The following is a 21,480-nucleotide window of genomic DNA, read 5'->3' as shown; positions in this document are numbered from 1 at the left end:
TCGAGTAAAAATGTACAGAAGCAGGCATCTGAATGAGCTGTAGAAAGCACAAGCTGGAATGTGTATATCTACTGTATAGATGGAAATGGGATGAAAATGCCATTGAACATGGTATGGCTTTCACATGCAATGTCACCATCCTACATTCCTCGATACATGTATTGAACAGTTTAAAACTGTGCTGCTTGCTTTTCTTTGCATTATAAAAAGTACCTGTTTGGCTTGCATTTCCCAGTGAGCAGCACAGGTCTTTCCCAAAGGTCAATGGCACTGTCCTAACTTGCTAACAGTGAGCAATCTGGGCCTTGGCATATGGGTGGGGTATAGTACAGCTACTGCTGTTATTACTTGATGCTGTAGGAGAGGAAAGTGGGAGCTTATTGGGTCACAAACACCCTTATAGGTTATATATCACTGTAGGCCCAAGAAATTTTCACGAAAAGTTTTCAAACAAACACTTTATTTGTTGAGCGCACACACACACACACACACTGCTTTTCAAACTCTTGAGAGACAAACGCCACATCCAAGGGAACACAAGTTAACCAAGAAAAAACACGGAAAGTGCGTTGTGCGATATTGCAAAGCTACGAAGTTTTCACTGCTGGCTTGCATTTTGAGTGGTGGGCTTGTTTCAACCGTGGAAAAAGGTTAAATCGCACCGGGCCCACACAAACTTCTAGGAGTCTATCAACAAGACTGAAACAGCTCACAACATGAATGCACACTCCAAAAGCCTCCTAAAGATCCACCCAGATTGGTCACTTGCTGCAAGCATTTGAAAATAATCGCCGCCTGTCTCGATGCTCATGTCCTTTGAGCTACTTTTTCTTATCGGAGCCGAGGGGCAGCCCTTTCTCCTTGCCACGCAGCTTCATTCCTGCAATACAAGCAAGGAGAGAACTGAGCAACATAATACACTTTCTTTCCTTACATCTCAAACTGCGCACAAAATGACACAGCAGCACACACAAACACAACACTGAAAAGACAGCTGGGGAGCATACATATCGCAGCACCCTAGATGTTTTCACATGAACAAATTTCGCTGCTTCCAGAACAGCTGTACTGCTATCATGCCACTTCGTCTAACATAGCACTTGTCTCCAGGGTTTGGAGCAGAGTTCTATGTAACGCGTTACAAGTAAATGATTACTTGTATTATATATTTTTATAATTTTGTAATTAATCGATTGTCTTTTTCCCAAACGGTTCTGTTCCAGGTAATTCTTCTTTAATCGATCACTGGCAATCAGTAACCTTTTTTTCCAAACACAGTTTGTAATCAACAGTACAGCTTTGAGAACCTCAACACGATGGCAAACACTAATGCTAGCGGTGACATTAGTGACAGAGCGAGAACAAACTGGCTGCGAAGCATCGTGCGTGATCATGTCTGGACCACAGCCGAGTCACTGCAGTCTTCTATGGCAGTATTTGTCCCAAGAAATGTCATATGTGGGACTCCCCCCCCCCCAATCCTGTCAGATGGCTCCGCAACTTAGATCCCACTACACCAAACTCGACGGCTTCCACGCAGAGCGTGAGTCATCGTATATAGCTGAAAAAGGTGCTTAAAGCAAGGGTTCTGTTGAAACCAACACCACCGCCAGAGTGTTTTGTATAATCAAAAGGAAATTATGTGGACCATGCTGGCTTCCATTGTGCCTTCGAAGTTTTTTTCTAGAAGCGCCTAACAGTGCAACCAAGAAATCAGGAATGCGGAAATTGCAGTCCGCCAAAAACAAGCACATCTGTACCGAGAGAGTGACTTGCCCTGCGATATGAAGTTGAAGGAAGAAAAATTTTAATCTGTCTCCGCAGTGCATCTACTTTTGTTGTCGTTAGTACCCATTGATATGTGGAACAAACGACGGTAGTAGTAATTTGAGAATAGCTTTTAAAAAATTGGAGGAGACACTAAGGTGGGAAGCTGGTCCTTGACAAAAAAAAAATTTTTAATTAATGAAGTTACATTTATAAAAACAACAGGGAATATGTATGTCTATGTGCTCATTCAAAATATGCAATTTGCAGACAGAAGAAATTTTTGCAGAAGGAAACTTTCTAGAATGCATGTCATTGGCTTCTCTTGAAGGCAAGCTATACAATAAAGGTGAAATTGTTATCCTGCCTGTCATAGAAATTGATTTACAGGGTTTTGAAGTTGCCACTTCACAAATGAGACAAAAAATTTGTATTCCAGATTCTGAAGTGACAACTTCAAAATCCTGCAACTCAACTTCTATGACAGGCAGGGTGATAACTTTACCGTACTGCATAGCTTGATGTCAAGAGAAACCAATGGCATGCAATCTAGCAAGCTCCCTGCTGCAAAATATTTTTTGAAAGCTGTTGGCAAAGTTAAACAACATACTGCACGAGTAGTTGTACATAAAATTAAACGACATATTTTGAATAAGCATGCAAAAATACATGTTCCCTGAAGAGTCCATAATTGTGACATTAATAAAAAATTTTTTCCAGGACTCTCTTCCCCCCTTAAGCTCTACCTCAAAGGTATGAAGTGATAATGTTAATGCGTTAATACCTATATATGTTGAATTGGTCATTCTCTACTTTACATTCATAGATCCCTCGGAGTCCTTGTACCATTCCTGGTGCAGTGGTTAGGTGATGCGCGCGATGATAGGTGGTGCCATCGGTGGGGCTTGTGCGGCCCACGTTGCTCTTCCCGAGCAACCTCTTGTGACCAGTAATTTAACTGCCACCTGCCACGGCCCACTTAGGTTGCTTCTCAGGGGATTTTTCGTTCAACGCCGACACCACCGGATTTACTCTAGAATGGAAGCCTCATTAGGCACAGGGTACTCACGGCCTTGCCTCTGTTCCATGGAGATAGGGCAACATTATTAGATTTCGCCAATGATTGTGGGTTAGCCCAATACCCGTTTCCCCAGCATTTCACCCAGGAGAGCCGAGCACCACACCAGGGGGGGAAACCTTATACCCGTTAGGAAACTGGTGGGTACTCGATGGCACAATGGCGATGGCAAAGGACGAGTCCAGAACCCAGCAGATGTTCTGGCCACAAGGCTACCGCTTCGGCACTCCAGTTATCCACGGCGTTCTTCAAATGTTACAAGCCATGGCCCAGCCCCATGCTCGGCTTTAATAGGTGCACGGCTTAGGAAAGTAGCCTGCGCCCACCACTGCGAGCGACCCTCGTGTGAGCCTTGCGCCTCAGCGATGTTTAGTTACTGGCTCACTGCATGCTTCTCAACATACCCTATTATACTGCTGGTTGGGCATGACAGTCTGAGGAAACTCGTGAAAAAAAGTTCACATTACAGTACAGCCGTTTAGCTTGTGAAGCGGAACTTGGCAGTGAAACATAATAGTCGGCAGCGAAATACCCACGTTCCACGCAACTATTTGAAGAAATCTGCAAGCTCCTTGACAAATTTGGAGCACATTGGCAGCAGTCAACAGCATCACGTGACCACAATTTGCCACAATCAACCAAACGCAGGCAAACAAAACCGCAAAGGGACGTAAGCAGGCAGCATCACAGTGGCTTGGGGTACCCTGTGGCGTCAGTGGCAGTTAAGCGAACAAAAAAAAAATTTGCCCAGCACGCTAACGCAGCTCCTCATGAGCAGGTCGCTCTTTGTTGTGGCACAAGCTACCAGGAATGCAAGCCCTGGTGGGCAACATGTGTGTTCAACTCTGAGATGGTGTGCACGGTGTTCACACGTTACAATATTGCCCTTTCCTTCAGCGCATAAATTGAGTGTTCAGTGTAGCTGCTGATTTCTTCACGAGGAAACATGGGAAAATTAGCGACGACTTCTTCGAAAACCAACATTAATGAGTAACAAAATATCAAGCAATTAAGCCGCTGTAATTCATTGTAGTCTCAGTAAATTAGTGTTACGGTAATACAAGTTGAAAAGCAAACAACGCAGTAGTAATCGATTACTTGATTACTTTTCTGTAATTGTTCAGTTACTTTTCTGGGGCTGTAATTGACCACTGCAATCAGTGCCATTTCAAATGGAGTAATTGTTATTTGCAATCAGTTACTTAGTTTCTGTAACGTGTACAAGACTGGTTTGGAGGAGGAGGAATATGGCTTAATATGGACGACGGAGTCCTACTCCTCCGATTCAGCATTCCTCTGCTGCTGCCACGTAGGGTTTTCTACTTACTCCGACAAAAGTAAATATGATAGTTTAAACCAGATATTGTGAAAACTGCCAAACTCCAAAAACAGCTTTCCACGACAATTGAAAAACTGCTTCCGAATACATCAAAATAGTACCCAAAAGGTATTCCAACATCTCTTGTGTGAGATAGATTTGACAGGACTGGCAAGTGAGTTTCATGTGCCACGAATGACACAACCCTTCAATGGAACAGTGGAAAGCAGCGTAGCTAGAGATCCTGTACAAAAACATTAGCAGTCTTGCAGTATTGGGGATAATAGCCTTCAAGACACGCAAAAAGTAATCTGGGCACATAGGTGGCACGTCTTTCAAAAATTACCTCACCCCTGAGCATCTTTGCGTGGTATCTGTTCTGCAATAGATTTCATCAATACACTCTTACAAAATATAATAACACGCACGTGAATAGATTTTAGACTTACCAATCACTTTTTCAATCTTTGACAGGACTTGTTGGTTTGGTATGGCACGACCAGCTTCATAGTCATTTATCACTTGGGGCTTCTCGTTGATTTTCTGGAGAACAAGAAATTAAGATGAAAGGCACGTTAGAAAGGATGTATCAACTATGACATAACAGCCTTTTCAAATGCTTCGTAAAAGGGGGTGGGGGAGAGGGCAGTCCTCCAAACATACTTGAAATGATGGACACAAATCATCTCCTTTATTGACCTTCGAAGGGCTTTTGGAGTATAATAAAACGTCCATTGGTTCGCACTGTGCAGAACAGAGCTGCTTTACTAGTGAGTTGAACAGAAAGCTTCTGCGTTACTTTTGTGTAGAACAGAAATGTGTTACTACTGTGTATAACACAATACACAGAATTAAGAAGCCCAAAAACATGAAGCAACGGTAAGGCAAGTTGGTATTGCACCGTTCCAAGTTAACAGCGCAAAATAGGTGGGACGAGCACAAGGGAAACGCGGAGCATAGCGCTGCCGTTCGGTTTTCTTCCTCATTATTGTTCCACGTCTTTCGTGCTATTACTCAAGTCCGTAAAAAACACATGACGTGCTCGGGCATTCGCATACGCACGGCACAGGCAAAAGCAATGCAGTGGCAACAAAAAAGTCACACGCGTTTATACCCATCTAAACCAAAGGACGACTCATGAAAGAAAAGAAAAACTACAGCTAAGGGAATTTCCCGACAAGCTGGGGTCGGGCGCGCGCGCACACACGAACCTTGATCCATCGGACGGAGCACGCGGCGAACGTCTCGCGCGTCGTAGCGTTCTATCCACACGTAGAGCAGACATCTTGCCAGATGTCCACATCACCACATCAACCCCCCTTAAAAAAAATAAAACCTAACAACTTACGGTGGCCAGTTCCTTCTGAGTCATGTTCTTGGCCTGCCTGCCTTGCTGGATCAGTCTGCCCACATCCAGGCCAATGCGGTCATGATGCAACTCTTCGGTCTCTCGGTCGAGCTTGGCAGTATTTAACGTTGTTACCGTCTTCTTATTAGTAGCGGCGTTGACTAAACCAACCAAACGAAAGGAACAAAAATTTAATACTACAATCCTAGCCGAACATCAATGGCGCACATCATTTCGTTACATTTTAAATCGCGGTTCCACTTCATCGCATTTCACAAAGCCTCTCTTTGCTAGCCAAAACCCATGCCCAATAGGTAAACACATTTCGCACTATGTCCACACAAGAGCTGCCTCGCTCACGAAAAAACAGCTGGGGAAAGTGAGCAATACTAAAAACTTTTCGAAGACACTCACATTTTTTCGTGGTCTCGATCGGTACTCCCTGTCTTTGAGCTGCGTTGATCACCTGGAAAAGAATAAAGGGGCAACACGTCTTACGCACCATTCGAACGTGCCTAAACTAGACTCGCGAGTCGCAAGCGAAGTGCCTCAGAAACAAACCTGTCGAGATCGCAGCTGACTCGCGGTCATAGGCTTTTTGCGCAGGTAGGTGACAGTATCCCAATCTGTCTCAGACATGATCGACCTCTAAAGCTCCCTACAATTTAGGAATAGTGCAGAAGAAATGCCTGAACAATGCCTCCGCGAGCGACTGGCACGAACCTTCCCGAACGTAGCGAACGTGCTAACAACAAACGCACATGCAATATGGCGTCTTCCTCACTCTCGTTATAACTTTAAACTAAAATATTTTTATATTACCTTTGGTTTCCAAATGCACTTTCATAACAATATAATTTTGAGACAACTGTTAAATTATAATTGCATATCAAATGTTTGACTGTTTTGATTTTTGGATCACTGCGGCACTTTGCGACGACAGGAGAAGCGGAGAATCCCAAGGCGGTGAAGAAGAGTCCAAGAGTCCGCGAGGCCGCGCACATCTGCATCTGATTTTATGTGGGGTCCTGTCTAGTTTGGTAGCACTAATCCGCAAAAATTGTGAGTGCCGTTGCTTCTTTCGATTACGTGTGCGCCCATCGCGTGACCTGCGTGGGTGGCCTGCAGCCTGGATTAGACAGAGGCCTCATCAGATGCCTTTAGGACTTCGTTTTGTGTGATTGTGTGTGATAGCACCTCGCTAGCAGCGGTGAATGCTTGTTTAGTGTTCGACTTCATTCCCATCGTCCGGCAAAGGTGAAGACCGCATGTTATCGTAATATTTAGTTTGTTTTGTCATGTTGTGTTAGATATCCGGTTTCTCGACACCGGTAAAATTTTGCCAGGCTCGGCTTTCATTTAGGCATCATCCGACACTTGGGTTTTCTGTAGCCTTCTAGGTGTCTGTTGTCTAGGTGTCCTGTGTCTGGGTATGCCTTCGCACGTTTTGTAATGATTGCATGGCTTTTGCAGATGTTGGAAGTCACAGTCAAGACTTTAGATTCACAGAATCGAAATTACTCGGTTCCCGACGATGTAAGTTTTTGCTTGTTTTGTTCATACTTCATATCGTGGAGCGGAAGTTCGCATTCACGCAACAACCTAAAGCACTACGCAGTGGTGTGTACTGCTAGAGGTTTTGCGACGTCGTTTTGCTGCCATTGCATGCCTTGTCATTGCTTAAATTCGTTCAAGTGCCTTTGCCGATTTCGTTTTTTAGATTACTGTCAAAAGCTTCAAGGAGAAAATAGCAAGTTCCGTGGTAAGTGGCCGTGACAGTCGCCGTTCTGTATTTGCATGATCTCGGGTTACCGTTGTTTCTTTGAAAAGCTACAAGATTGTGGCGTTGTTTCAGAACATCACTGCAGACAAGCAACGTCTTATCTTCTGTGGTAGAGTGCTGCAAGATGACAAAAAATTGAGTGATTACGGTAAGCTGGCTCCTTTGACTCTTTAAAGCCGCATTTGCCAGTGCTACACTGCGATATCTGCACATTTGTTTCTTCATTTCGCCTGGCAATTTATTTGTCATGCATAAATTTCTGTTCTTCGCCGATGTGATGTGTGGGCGGGGCGCACCACACCAGGCTTCGGCACCTGTCCAGGCCACATGCAGTGAGCCTGTGGCGGGGCCGTCGGGGCCATCCGCGGCCCTGGGTAGAGTAGCTAACACTATTCTGCCAACTCCAAAGCAGGCTGCGCAGAACCCCGGGTCGGCGGGCCTCAGAACGTCTTCCCACAGGTAGAAGTGTAACTTGAAAATCAACGTTCCCTCTGCGCGGTCGTACAGCGCCTCTGCAGAGGCGATGGATACGACCCAAGGCAGCCCCGTGCCGTCCACATCGGACGGCGCCGGCGGGGCTCCTTGGATCGGTCATAAAGACAGGCCCCAAGTCATGGGGCCGTAAACAACTTAGTTTTTCACTCCATACAAGCTCAAAAAAGATGGCTTTCATATTAAAATGGATTTGTAGAGGACTTCTAAAAAACTACAGTGACATAGAAGTCATCCTAGGAGCACTCGCTCCTGTCGCTTTATGTCTACTGGAGACAAATTTAAAGGGACACTGAGGAGACCACTATTAATATATTTTTTATAGCAAAATCCGATAGTTCGGCATGTCATGGCTTTGTTGCCACTTGGCCGGCAGCGAAAAATGCATTTATTTCTAAGAAATTTGGATTCGAAGTTGAAAAGGTTTTTCCCGCCGCTGTGATTCAAACTTGGGATTCGGCTATGACGACAGAGGACTAAGTGACGTGAAACATGACGTGATGCAGACTCCGTGATTTCTGGCTGCCAGCAGTGCGGCCTAGCAGCAGCCGAAAAGAAAGCTACCGCCGGCCGCACGTTGAAGGCATCTATCGGCTATTGCGGCGGTCGCTACAGTCGCTTCGCTTACGTTTGCACCGGCGTTTTGCGAGCGTTACGATGGATCTCGTTCTCGAAGTCGTCAACGAAGTTCTCGCAAATAGACACCTTTAGCATACCGTGTACCTTGATACCGCTAGCGGAATACCGGGAGCCCGCCTAACGCCGGCGAGAAGGCGCTGATTGGTCCCGATGCTTCAGGCGAGCGCGTAGCTGCCCGGCACGTGGCGCCATCTGGCGACGTCAAGGAGATTTGCGCATGCATTGGCTGCGCCTCAGTGATTTGTGCTTCTCGTGTCCTAGCGTTGCTAGAACCATTGGTTCCAGCAACACTGTTTTGTTATATGACGTCATGACGCTTGTACTTGTGAGTTTGGCCTGTGGCGGCGATACCTGTATTTTGGTTCTTGCTCTTTTCTACGTTACAAGAGCTTTGTTGTCAGTATGAGTGGCGTTTTTGTAATCAGGAACTGGTATTCTGTCGATACAAGCCAACTTCAATTTCTCCTCAGTGTCCCTTTAAGTCCTGAAAAAAAAAAGAATTATACTGTCTTCCGCTGTGACCAAGAGCAGGCGATCAGGCTGTCAGGAGGTGTAGCCATCATAGTGAAAAAAACTGTTCCAGCTTGTGAGCTTAAAATAAAAACGACTCGAAGCTGTAACAGCCACTCTGCTTGCACATGAAACCATTACAGTGTGCTCTGTATATATTGAGCCACAGCTGAAGGTAGCACTCCACGACTTAGAGGTTCTTTTAGAGCAGCTATCAGAGCCATACGTGGTAGTTGGAGACTTTAATGCACACTCTTGCTTTTGGGGAAGCGAGAAAACTGGCGCTAGAGGGCAGCTTATAGAGTATTTTATTGTGTGCTGTAACGTCTGTTTGCTGAACTCTGGTAAACCCACATACTGCTCCTAACCTCGGGGAAAATGAGTGTTAGATTTGTCTTTTAGTTCTGTCTGTTTTTAGCGATTTTAACTGGAGTGTTTTAGACAATCCACATGGAAGTGTTGATCTCCCAGTCATAAGTCTGTCGTCCTCGCCAACAGTCATTCCGATAAAACCATGGCGTTGGAAGCTACATTTAGCCGACTGGGCATTGTTCAGAGAAAACGCCAGTTTAGAGGATATAATTTCAGAAAATCGTAGCATAGAGGAGATAAATGAACTGTTCACAACATGCATTCTTTCTGCTGCACATGTATCAGTTCCAAAATCCATAGGAGTGTATGTCACTCCTATGTCACTCCTTTAAGTATGTCACTCCTTTGAGTATGGCACTCCTTTAAATCACATGGTAGTCAGCACCTGTCTCGCCTGCTTGTTTCTTTACTTTCATCCTTGACTTTTTTTCATGCTATTGCAACCCTGATCTTGAACCAACTGGCACTTAAGAGTTACTCCTGGTGGTGTGGGTAGCTTTCAATCAATGTTTCTCAAAGTGGCCTCTGTCCACCGCGGTGGCTCAGTGGTTATGGTGCTTGGCTGCTGACCCGAAAGACATGGGTTCGATCCCGGCTGTGGCGGTCGCATTTCGGTGGAGAAGAAATTGTAGAGGCTCGTGTACTGTGCGGTGTCAGTGCACATTAAAGAACCTCAGGTGGTCGAAACTTCTGGAGACCTTCACTACGGCGCCTCTCATAGCCTTAGGCGCTTTGGGATGTTAAACCCCATAAACCAAACCAAATCAGAGTGGCCTCTGTCAGTGTGTTTAGTCTGTGGGCTGCATTCCAGGTACAGAAAAAACTTACTAACTCCCTGGCTGCCTGTTGCAAATCTTTCATAAATACCTTTATGTAGTACAGCCCCTTTTGTTAAATGTGGTCTCTTGCAGTATGCAAAGTAGAGGTTTTAGCATAAGGATTTCTCTGCAGCTCTGCCCCTGCAACAGCCCCTTTAGCTTGCAAAAAAATTCCATGACCTTGAGAATAAATGGCACATATGAAGCTATTGTGACTGGCAGGATATAGACATGTCCAAGATGAAAAATAAGAGTAAGTAATAGGACTTGCCACAAGCTGCTTTTGCACTGGGAACACAACCTCTGCATTGTGGTTAAGCTCGATGGACCTGAATACGCTGCTTTGTTCCAGAATAAGTCACTTAATCAAAGTAAATTAGCAGGGGAATACAGTGGAACCCTGCTGTTGTGTTTCTCCCGGGACTGCGAAAATAAACCTAGCAGCTAGGAAATGTAGTAGCCGAACACAGCGCGGGAAAAAATTGTCTATCGTTGTCTGCCGCTTTTTTTATTTCTTGTAAGCTCGACATGAGTCTGCTTTGCGGCTCCCGCGATTGTTTTACGTGCACAGAACGGCCTCTGATAACTCTTACGCCCTACCAGCTGTCAGTGGAAGGGAAGACGGCAGCTGAAAGGGAGCGTGCATGGAGCGGGCGTAGTTGCAGTACGTGTGCACTTCTGTGCTGCTTTCGCAGCGGCTGCTTTGATCTTGCAGAACCCTTGTCTATTGGAATCTAGAAATTGCGTCTTTTAAGCTGCAGGCAAATAAAAGAAAGCGGATGATAGAAACAACAGCCTAGAAGCCAAGCTACACAACTAGCTGCCCTGTCTGACCCCGAACCCCCCCCCCCCAGAGGGCTGGTCGACCAGGCTGCGAGGGCAGCCCCTGCCAACAGCTTCCTGAAATTGTGATTCACCTGCCGAATATGTGCAATTTAACAATGTGTAAATAAAGAAGTTTTCCTCCTCTTCCTACACAGCTCTGCCGGTATGTTGTCTGCTGTTGCATAGTTTTGTTATTGTGCCTTCGGTCAATCGTGCTTGCACCGCAGCGATGATGAAACTGCACCAACAGCCACAATAAAATTCACACTGTCCTCAAGTGGCGTTGGTGTGGGTGCTAGCGAGCTGGAAGCTGCTGAACACAGTGGCAGTTGAGTGCAGATGGTGTATAGAGGCCTGCTCTGGCTGGTGTGCCGTTGCCATTCTGCGTGTGCTAAACGTAGGCTCTTAAATTTCCGGCATGGGGTTGATCACTACCGCGAGGTGACATTCATAGCATACCATGCTGGGATGCTGCCATTGGTGTGATGTAACAGTCGAGTTTGTATTGCAGCCAGAAAAGCTGAAAACCCAGGAACATAACAGCAGGGTTCTACTGTGTTTTCTATACTTCTGCTGGTTTTTATTGCCTCAGCTGATTTTTATTTCATCACCACGACTATTGCACTTGCTCTGCTGTGTGGATCCTAACCAGCACTCTGAGCCTTTCCCCTTTTCTTTGGCAGATGTCAATGGCAAGGTTATTCACTTGGTACAGCGGCCGCCGCCACAACCATCTTCAGGTGGTTCGGCATCGGGGGCTACAGGCACTGGCTCTGCCTTGGGGGGTGGAGGGTCCAGGGGCAATGCAGCTGGTGGGGGGCTGCACCACCCACGGGAAGGGGGTGGTTTTCTGCTTGGAGCCTTCACCATTCCCCAAGACATGATTGACCCTGCCCAAGTACAGGTAGGCCCCTGCTTGCTGGCATCAATGCAGTACAACAGCTGCAGCTAGGTTTTCTCCTGTCATGTGCCTTCTGTGAAACTTACAGGGGCTTAGCTACTTGTGGGGCCAACAGACTTGAAACATCAATTGTATGAGTTAGATCAGCTGAAGCAACAATTATTATGGAGGGCAACCCTGGTTTGTTCGCCTTTGCAGTCAAACGAGGGTTTGACTGAATGAGCCATGGAAATGTAAAATCTCGCTAAGAACACTGCTCGAGGTGGCCTTTTGCCAGAACACCATTTTAGTACAAAATTTGTCACACTTGCAAAGTAAGGCTTAAACAGGAAATAGTGCTTTAACTACTATGGAGCTACCTTGGCCTGGCAGCTGTTATCAAAACTCAAAATGTGCTGTCATTATGCATGGGAGCTAAAGGGGATGGAGGAAAGTTGCTCTACTCGTTTTAGCTCTGACACTCTGCATTGTGCACCTGGACTTGAAAGAAATCGGGAAGGTAGATGCTGTATGTTGCATAACATTGTGCTCCTTGTTTTATTACAGCCGTTAAATATACAGCCCAAGAGGTTTTCTTCAAAACCGTGTAGTGTGGCTCTAGTAGCACTGTGAAAGTAGTGCTAAGCTTAGCACGGGTGAGGACAAAAGTTCTCTCCCATTGGGAAGTTTGGAATGGGGGCGATGCAAAACAAGCTATGCTGCATGGCCCACGAGGAAACCTGGTGGGCTATATTTTGGACAAAGGCTGTACATGTACATGTAAAGCTGGCTAGAAGGCCACATTTTTATTAAGAGCGACAAGATACAGGTAATGCTAAGTGTACACTTGTTTCTTGGAAAAAATGGTAAAGGTGTTGACAGACCTTATTCTGAGTGTGAACTACCAATATATATAAGCTGTCTCTACTAACCCCATTTGCCAGTGGTTGATTCTGTCATTAGACATATTTCAGCACTTCTGCAAAATTACAAACCCCGTACCAGGTTTGCATTTACCCGGAGGTGAAGTTAGCTCAGAGACTTGATGATTCTGCTATTACTATAACCGTTTATATATTTGCAGCATAAGAGGACTATAAATACCGATTTGAAGGCCTCAGGCCTCTCAAATGTCTACACTGTACAGAACAAATCTGGGAAACATTTAAACTGCTTTTTGAGATTGGGGTATTTTTTAAGTGTAAAACATAATGCGAAGTCATCAAAGGCTACTTGTCAAGAAAACAAGGTCAGGCATCAGCATGGCTTCAGTCAGCATTCTTGGCAGAGAAGTGTAATTTTTGGATTGGCATGTGAAAGGTTACGGGAAAGGATAGAAAGCAATAAAGCTATGACGACAATGGCTCTGACCAAGTAAACGTAGTAATTGGTGCTTTGTGGACTAAATGTATGTGTATTATTTTGGGGTTCTTTTAAGGATGTCGTATTTGCATGTTAGAGAGAAAGTTATGTAATAGTGAAAATGGAAAGTAGGAAAGTACAAGTGTTTATGGTGACTTTCCTGCAATACCGGTTTGTGATTTCAGCACAAGCAATTTAATTGTAACTCTTCAAAGTTAACCAGCTGCACTGGCATAATTCCTGTGGCATTTGGCTACAGAGTCCAAGGTCGCGGTATCAAATCCCGGCTGCGGTGGCTGCATTTTGATGGAGGCACAGAAAATGCGTGTGTGCTGTGCAATGCCACTGCACATTGTAGAGGCCTATCTGGTCGAAATTAATGCAGAGCCCTCCACTTTGGTGTCTCTTATAACCGATGTGCAGCTTTGGGATGTTAAAACTCCAGGTATCGTACCATTCTTTGAAAGTTATTAGTGAGAAATGAAAACACTTGCAGTATGGTAAAAGATGTAGTATAAGTTTGAATGCCTCATTTGAAGTAGGGTTGGATAATAGGATGCAAAGTACAAAAGCATTGTGCTCATGCTTTGCGCTGGGAAAAACATACAGTAGTGTTGCCATGAATGGCTGGCATTGGGTTTGTCTGTCATACAATTCCATTGTCTGTTTATGCTCCAGGATTTCCCCCATTTCTCCCCTGCCGGGGGTGGCCTACTTTTCCATGATACGCAATCGGGTCCGTCACACTTACTCCTTTTTTTCCTCCACCACCCACCGGCCAATCCACGATGTCGGAGCGACTCTGTCCTCCAGCTATGTCTCCAGCTATGACTCTGTCTTCCAGCTGGCGGTCCGCCATTCGTGTTAGGTGGTTCTCGAAGGCTTCAGACAACACCACTGACGGACACTTTTTGCCGAAATGGGTCTCTAATGCTAACAGATTAAAAGAAAGTCTGGCACTGGTGCCAACATTGCCTGGCAGAGGAGGAGCGGCCCACTGATGGGTTGTCAACAGTACCTGTCTTCGCCTTCAAATGGGGGACCGAGCAAATATTTTTATGGCGGTTCGTAAAAAAGTAATCTTAACACGTCTGAACAGAACCACGGGAAGAGACGCGACCTCATTATGCGCTGCTGTGCTTGCTTCAGTTGTGTCATTAGAGACAATAGATGCTTTTAGCATCGGGCGTTCTGTGAGCCGCCACTGCGCATGCGTAGGTCGCCCTGAGGGCGCCAGATGGCCCCACGTTCCCGTCAACAAAGTGTGCGCAGTGGCGGGGCGCAATACGTGGCAGCGGTACGCATTGTGCTAAAGGTATGTTATTTCTTTAGCCGCCGCTTACCGTGCACCACCACTGTGCATGCACAGATCACCCTGAGGGCACTAGGTGGCACCAGGTGCCAGCAGCTGTGCGTACACCTCTCGCGTCTGGACCAATCAGAATAGGCACACTGGAGATGCACGGTACACGGCGAGTGATAGTGATAGTGGTAGCAGTACGGGCTATGCTAAAAGTAGAGAATTATTGCCTGCTCTGCATGCACTGATCACAGATTCCTCAGAAGCCAGATTAATGTTACAAGCTGAAAGACCAGCGCCTACTTCATCAGATCTGTGCGCTTGTATTTCTTCCGGCCAAGAGCAGATAGGCAGTTGCGCCTCACGGACATCAGCGCTACATATGAGCTTCCTAAAAAGTCCTTTTCTCTTGCACTGCATCTGTGCAGAGCTCACCAATTGCTTCTGCACTTTATTTGCCTGAATAATTTATTCTAGCTAAGGCTAAAACATGGACGATGTGAAACGTTTCATGTGAGTGAAAACAGGCTGCTGCTGCCGCTGCACCTGTACGCGGCTGCGTTGTGTTGTGTTCTGTGGAAGGCTGCCACCGGTTCGCGCTCAGCAAAGATGGCATATTTACAAAACCTGAGCGTCGTAAATGCAGAAATGAGCATATAGCAGGAAAAAATTTTGCGTCTGACTGATATTTGCCTCATAATTAAAAGTGGCCTTTCATTGCATGTCACACTAGGCCTAAATGCACGGTGCTGATTACCCCTTTGATAGCGAAAACATGTGAACCGGCGTCAAAACTTGGCCTGTTGATGGCGACTTGTGGATGTTGTGTAGACAGAGCACCACGGAAGTTCACTTTGCGGCTGCCCATTATATTATGACCCGTCCACTTACTGTGAGCATCAGGATATAACGAACGAACAGTGCGTGGCGGTCATGTTTATTATAAATGGGCTTGACTTTCTTTAGTTATAAGAACATGATGGTCGAGAGTGACCCTACTCGGAGAAGTATAATTTGAGCTGATTATTGGCCACTACACTGTCTTCCTGGTACGCATTGACTCTTTTCTGTTTCTCTTCCTAGCTTGTGGACTGAACGGTATCAATGCTTGATGTCACAAATTCAGTCAAATGGTGTAAAAAATAAATCGGTTGTTTCCTTTTTTGAGCTTCTCAGTGAAAAGAACACCTTTCTTGGGTGAAAAAAAAAAAGTGGCTATAGTTGTGAAAAGTTCGATTTTTTTTATTGCTTTAAGGAAATTAAAATTTCAGGAGCCTTACTTGTAAGATTAGAAACAGCACGATTTGAGACTGGGATGAAGGAAGACACGAGGATGAGAGCTGATTTTAATTTGAAGTTATTGCTTGGTCCACAGAAATATATACGACAGACTCAACCAACATTTGTGTGTCGAGTCTATCGTACATATTTCCATGGGCCAAGCAATAAACTTAGTTGAAAGTTGGTGCTTGACCTTGTGTGCCTTCTTTCGTCCCATTCTTAATTCTCTCTGTTTCTGCTCTATGGATTACCAACTCACCTAAGCTTCTTTGAAGATGGTGCCAGTAGCTTTGCGCATACACTTGCTCTGGTGAGGTATTTATTCATGGTGCATGACCAGTCTGTTCTTTTTGTTCTTCTTTTTCCTTCTTGTAAGAGAGGCGCTTCAGCAGGCCTCAGTGCAATTTTCCTGGTGTAAATAGTTGCTGTTGGTCCTTGTGTAATAGGGCTGGTGGCATGGTGGTGGTAATTTGGTATGTAAATGTAGCTTTGATGAACTGAGCAATGCCTTTCATACCTATAGAAATGGGTGATTTCTCTGAGAATGTGCAATTAAGTGAAATGTGATTAAAAAGCAATGATAGTTTTCTGAACCAAAGTAACAAATGCCAGTACTTGAATGCTGAAGTACAGTGAGGTTCTCTCCTTTTTATATTGTTTGGGCTTCTCCTAAGTGATACCAGGCTTATCACTGTTTGGTGTAGCACTTGCAAACAATGCATTTGCAGACTGCTGCGTATCAGCTCTATCTTCAGCTTTATCTTTAGCTCCCATCTATGATTGTGCTGGATAGATGGCAGCTACATATACTGAAGAACCCCGGTGTTACATTCTTGTGTACTCAGTTTTTCTGCCTGCTACATTTTCATGAGCTTTCCTGCATGCCACGTCTCAAATGTCTTTTTGCGATGGTGGTTTTTACCCTGTGCCGGCATTTCGACAGCCTGCGTTTAGCACGCGTGGAACAGCGACTGCACGCAGTTATGTGGGTTGGCACTGAGGCATGTTTCTGTCCTGAGTGTTTTCCTTGTCACCTGCAGCTTAAAAATGCGATGTCTTGATTGCAATATATGGGGCTTGCGTAGGATTTTAGAGCCTGCTTAAAGAGGCTGTTAAAAACCAGTGCAAAAGTGCACACACGTTTCCAGACTTTGCCCACCCTCTTTGCTGCTGCCTCTGTTCCACCAACAGCTGCTGAACCATCGCAGGGCATTTAGGACAGTCTGTGCATGCAAACAATCGCGAGAGCCACAAAACCTTGCAAAATTCAGAGAAGCATCTTGCCCTTACAAGAAGTAAAAACAAAAACGGCAGACACAATGTAATATTTTTCACGCCAGCTCCTTTGTTGCTTCGTTTCCCGGCTGGTAAGTTTTCTTGTTTGTGGTTCCATGAAAAATGCAACAGTGGGGTTCTACTGTATTTTGTGTGAGCTGCTAGTGACCTATTCACAACAGAGGAACAACTCCTGTCAGCATCTGTGGGTTGGTCCCATTGTGAACTGCAGATGTTATTTTGGTGTCTTGAGGTATAAAAATAGCATTTGAAAGGTGGATAGATTGGGGGATGTGTATTTAGAGTTCTGAGAGGGTTGTATGATTTTTCATACTCGGCTCTGAATACAGTACTTTGATCTTGCAGGAGGACGTAAGTCAACTGTGCATGTGTCTTTTTTTCTTTTTGTTGTTTACCTGTCAGATTACATGCTTACCTGCACTGGTTGTACAAATAGGCAGTTACTGTACCTTTGTGAATGTCTGCCTAGTGATATTACTTTGACAACTGCACTGACAAGTACATCTCATTGCATGTCTTTGTTGACGTACCATAGAAGTGCAGTTGCTTAGTCGTACATATGACAGTCAGAATAAAACATGCTTATTCTGCCCATGGTTACTTACTTCTCAAGAAGAGTGCTGAAAGTTGGGTTTAAATGCTTTAAACCTTGTTGACTTGAAATAATGAAAACAAACATTTTAGATAAGCAGAGTTCTGAAATAAGCGTGGTACAATTTTCAATGTACTAATTTTGTGCTGTAAAAATTGGAGCTTTCTATCTAGCTATATTTACCTATGTAAACTTCACTATGCTATCCAAGCACTCACTTTTATCGAATGTCGTGCCATGCAGCAGTACGTCACTGCAAGATATCGGGCCAAGAAAGAAGAGTCGTGATTGCATTGATAACTTGCATTGGTGCTATGACCTCTCCAAGGGCTAAAGCTGGGAGCAGACGCAGTTTGTACTATTGCCTGTTGGCAATGCTTTCGTGCAAAGTTCAGGGTAGTACAGAGCAGCGATGAAAGGTACATTGCAGCGCACTAGGACAGACTTGTTTGTATGTTCACACTGCAGGCTACACAAAGTGATGGCCGAAGGCACTTTCTTCAATTTTTTGCGGCTCTTCCTTTGAGATATGATTTTCATTGAAAACTGTTATGAGATGAACAGAGACAAACGCACACTGCCTTTGGGAGTTTATTTTGCAGTGTGAATAAGTTTCTGCTTATGTTTTGAAATATGTGTAGAGCCCTTCGTTTTTGGGTAAACCAGATTCTTGTGCCCTGAACATAGTTCTTAAAAACCCGATTTCTTCCCGGAAATGCCTCTTCTGGAGTATACTCAAGAGCAAGGAAATCAGGGGCTTGTTAACATCTATAGGGGCTCATTAAGACAAGCACGCGCCGCGGTGGATCGGTGATTATGGTGCTCGGCTGCTAACCAGAAGGATGCAGGTTCGATCCTGGGAGTGAGGTCTTGCATGCACGCAAAGTACTGTGTAGGAGATTGACAGTTTACGCTTTGAAAAAAATTAGAAAAAACTGTAATTTGGTAACCCGTTTTTTTTTTCTCTGCCACTTATCATTTCTGTGTTCGTGCAATATTGAGCCAAAAGCAGGGCATTTTGTGCCTTGAACAAAACACTCTCATTGTAAATTGGTTTTTTGTAAAAGAAAAAAAAAGGACCTTAAATAGTCTGAATTTTAGAAATTGGTGCAGAGTAAACCGATTTGTACCTGAATTGGAACAAAAAACATATAGCCTGTTTTTGACTCCCTCGAATTCTGAAAAATATAAACCCAAAAACGGAGGGTGCTAAACATATGTTGCTATGTCTTGTTCGTGAAACACAAACAATTTAAGCTGTTCGTGCTAAGTGGTATGTTTGAAATGCGTTTATTTTTCGGTGAAGTGACTTCTGCCAGCATCTCATGTGCCGGTCAAAAATCTTCAGTGCCCCTGTTTGCTCCGGCCCTACCACTTGTGCCACTTCAGAGCACTGAAAAAAGCTTGTTTTTATCTTCCTGCAGCCTTTTAAGTGCTTTTACTTATTGCTTAGTTATGGTGGAGTACAGCTTTCTTTTAGGGCTGAATTTTGGAATGCTCCTTACCTTACATGGTTTCCCTGCAGGAAGAGCCGGGTTCAATCCCGGCCGCTGCAGCCGCGTTTCAGTGAAGGTGAAACGTAAAAGATGCTTGTGTGCTGTGCGATGTAAGCGCACGTTAAAAAACCCCAGGCGGCCTAAATTAATCTGGAGCCCTCCACTGTGGTGTCCCTCATGCGTCGCGTCAGGATGTTGAACACCACCGTTTACAATTTACTACTTCATGTGAGAAACCCTCCTTGCTCTCTTCACCTGAGGAGCTGTTGAGGGGAGGCTTTTGCTTTGTATTTTGTGTCGGGGTCCTGAGTGTTTTTGGTTTGTTGGTGTGAAACATTGTTTTCTTTTGTGATTGAATGCTTATGGCCAACTCTTGTGTGGTTTGTCTGGTTCTTTGCAGCAAATCGTGCAAGATGTAGTCTCCGGAATGGGAGAAATTGGCCGAAATGCTACTGTCATGTCCAGAACGTCGGTAAGAGAGTAGTGTTCTCTTCCGACGTGTTTAATATTAGATTTTTTCTCAATATTAAAAACTATTCCAGATCAATGCATGTGCAGTAGAACCTTTCTATAGTAAAGTAACTCGGATGAGCGAAAGTCTTTACTATATCAGTTGCTAGTGGTGGCATGGCTCTGAGGATGCTCTCTGGTTATTAATTGGCTACTTACTTTGTGCTTGGCGCCTGGTGGCCTGAGCTGCCTATGTGCTATTAAACCCAACACAACACACAATTGGCTACTTACTAAACGCAGTGTGTTGGTTTATAAACAAAAAATACTCAGAAATACCTTCCATCCTGCTCTTATCGTCCCTTTTATCTGGTAACTATTTATATTCAATTATTGCATTTCATGTTATCACATTTTCAGTTTGTTTACATTTTGTGGAAGTGCAGCATTTGCACAAATGCAGTGCAGCCACAAATGTAATGAGAGCTTGAGTCCAGATGAAAGTCTTCTGCAATAGTTCAGAGACCTTTGAAAAAAATCTTCACTGAAGCTATGAAAGATAAAATGGGACCACAGTTTCATTTTACTATGTCCAAGTTTTTACTATATCCAAATTTATATAGTGGGGTTCCATTGTATTTCTGCTCTTACTGATAAACGTGGGTTGCCTATGTGTGTGCACGTGTGTCTGCATGCAACTTTACTTGGCCGTTGCAATCAGAATCATATGTATTGTGCTAGTTTTGTGCCCTCTCTGCAGTGTGACAGAGATGGGGTCATGTTTATATATTAAGGGGCTCTAATTGGCAGCACTAACATTTTCTCTACACTGCATTTTATTGCCTCTTGCATAGACCCATAACGCTTTAGTCATTTTTGTGTGATGTAGCATAAGCTGCAGCACTGTGTACCAGGACAGTTTATTGGAACATAAAGCATAATGGTCAGCCTGATGGCTGTCTGCTGAATGTATTCCAGGGTTCATTCAGCCCCTTGAGAACCTTGAATACTCAGGATTTCTGTAAAATTCTTTCAAAAGCCTATGAACCACCTTGAAAGTAACATTTCTTGAATGACCTCTGGATGTTGGACAATATTCGTGTACCTCAGAAGAGGATGCATGAGTGCAGCCACATTTCCAGTTTGGCTGGACTGGTCCTATGTAATCAGAATTTTACATAGGACTGTTTCTGGTAATGTCATGAGGGCAGCCACATTTCCAGTTTGGCTGAATTGGTCCTATGTAATCAGAAGATTACATAGGACTGTGTCTGGTGATACCATGTCCTGGTAATGTGAACTTTTCTTGCAAAGTGCTTAGAGATAGATCTGTGGTGGATGCTGTGACTATGTTGTTGTTGTGTATATTGAAAGAGTGATTTGGATATTCAGTCAAACCCACTTATAACAATACCGGTTATAATAATAATCAGATATAACAATGGTCAGTCGTGGCACCGTCAGCTTTATCATGTGTTCTATGGTAAATTAAATCGCTTTTAGCAGTGCTGTCATCGCGCATTATTGGTTATAACAATTAAATCTGGTCATTGAGTGTCATCCATAAAAGAGCCAAAAACATGGAAACATCGCAACCGTATCAGGAAAACAGATTCACAAGCACGCTCTTGTAGAGCTGACCAACTGACTGAGCCAGCACAGCGACGCCGCGAAAGTGAAAGACCATGCACTCGGACACACCGCCACCGGGTGCACCAAGTATGCTACGTGTGGTGGCGACGCAAGCAAGAGAAATGACAGATGCATTCCCCTTTGCAAAAGGCCCATGCAGAGAAGAAAGTAGGGAGCATGGTAGGAGCATTAGTGGAGCCGTCCATTACTAACGTTTCTGAGGGGTGCGCCGCTCGCAGAA

General features: G+C 44.6%; 2 protein-coding genes across 8 annotated transcripts in view; one reads left to right on the top strand and one right to left on the bottom strand.

The window, feature by feature from the left end:
- Positions 1-440: 440 nt before the first annotated feature.
- On the bottom strand, positions 441-6,306 carry mbf1 (multiprotein bridging factor 1). The gene is made up of 5 exons (XM_089582289.1): positions 6,073-6,306; positions 5,926-5,977; positions 5,512-5,672; positions 4,613-4,706; positions 441-880 (listed from the first exon to the last, which is right to left on the bottom strand). Exons 1-5 carry the CDS (start codon positions 6,148-6,150, stop codon positions 822-824), a joined length of 444 nt encoding a protein of 147 aa, XP_089438415.1. The 5' UTR covers positions 6,151-6,306; the 3' UTR covers positions 441-821.
- Positions 6,307-6,420: 114 nt separating this feature from the next.
- The window catches only part of LOC149353074 (large proline-rich protein BAG6), a 79,498-nt gene continuing 64,438 nt past the window's right edge, over positions 6,421-21,480 (top strand). For 3 of the 7 annotated variants that reach the window (XM_089582286.1, XM_089582283.1, XM_089582279.1), the window contains exons 1-6: positions 6,450-6,768; positions 6,985-7,047; positions 7,232-7,273; positions 7,367-7,442; positions 11,634-11,854; positions 19,558-19,629. In XM_089582286.1, the coding sequence (XP_089438412.1) occupies positions 6,985-7,047; positions 7,232-7,273; positions 7,367-7,442; positions 11,634-11,854; positions 19,558-19,629 (474 nt within the window). In that variant the 5' untranslated portion in view covers positions 6,450-6,768. Of the gene's footprint in view, positions 6,769-6,984; positions 7,048-7,231; positions 7,274-7,366; positions 7,443-11,633; positions 11,855-19,557; positions 19,630-21,480 lie in introns of all 7 variants that reach the window. The other 4 variants (XM_089582280.1, XM_089582285.1, XM_089582284.1 and 1 more) reach the window with 4 other exon arrangements.

This window comes from Amblyomma mixtum, chromosome 3 (genome assembly GCF_055824585.1).
Source record: "Amblyomma mixtum isolate Tamu chromosome 3, ASM5582458v1, whole genome shotgun sequence".
Lineage (NCBI taxonomy): Eukaryota > Metazoa > Arthropoda > Arachnida > Ixodida > Ixodidae > Amblyomma > Amblyomma mixtum.
The sequence above is the reverse complement of the archived record's forward strand: the minus strand, read 5'-3'. Positions and strand labels throughout refer to the sequence as shown.

What these genes read in the sequence shown, in the direction of transcription:
- mbf1 (XM_089582289.1), bottom strand. Translation starts at nt 6,150, where the DNA reads ATGTCTGAGACAGATTGGGATACTGTCACCTACCTGCGCAAAAAGCCT. An exon ending in GTCAGCTGCGATCTCGACAG is followed by an intron (nt 5,978 to 6,072) that starts GTTTGTTTCTGA and finishes ATTCTTTTCCAG; the next exon opens with GTGATCAACGCAGCTCAAAG. An exon ending in AAAGATTGAAAAAGTGATTG is followed by an intron (nt 881 to 4,612) that starts GTAAGTCTAAAA and finishes CTTGTATTGCAG; the next exon opens with GAATGAAGCTGCGTGGCAAG.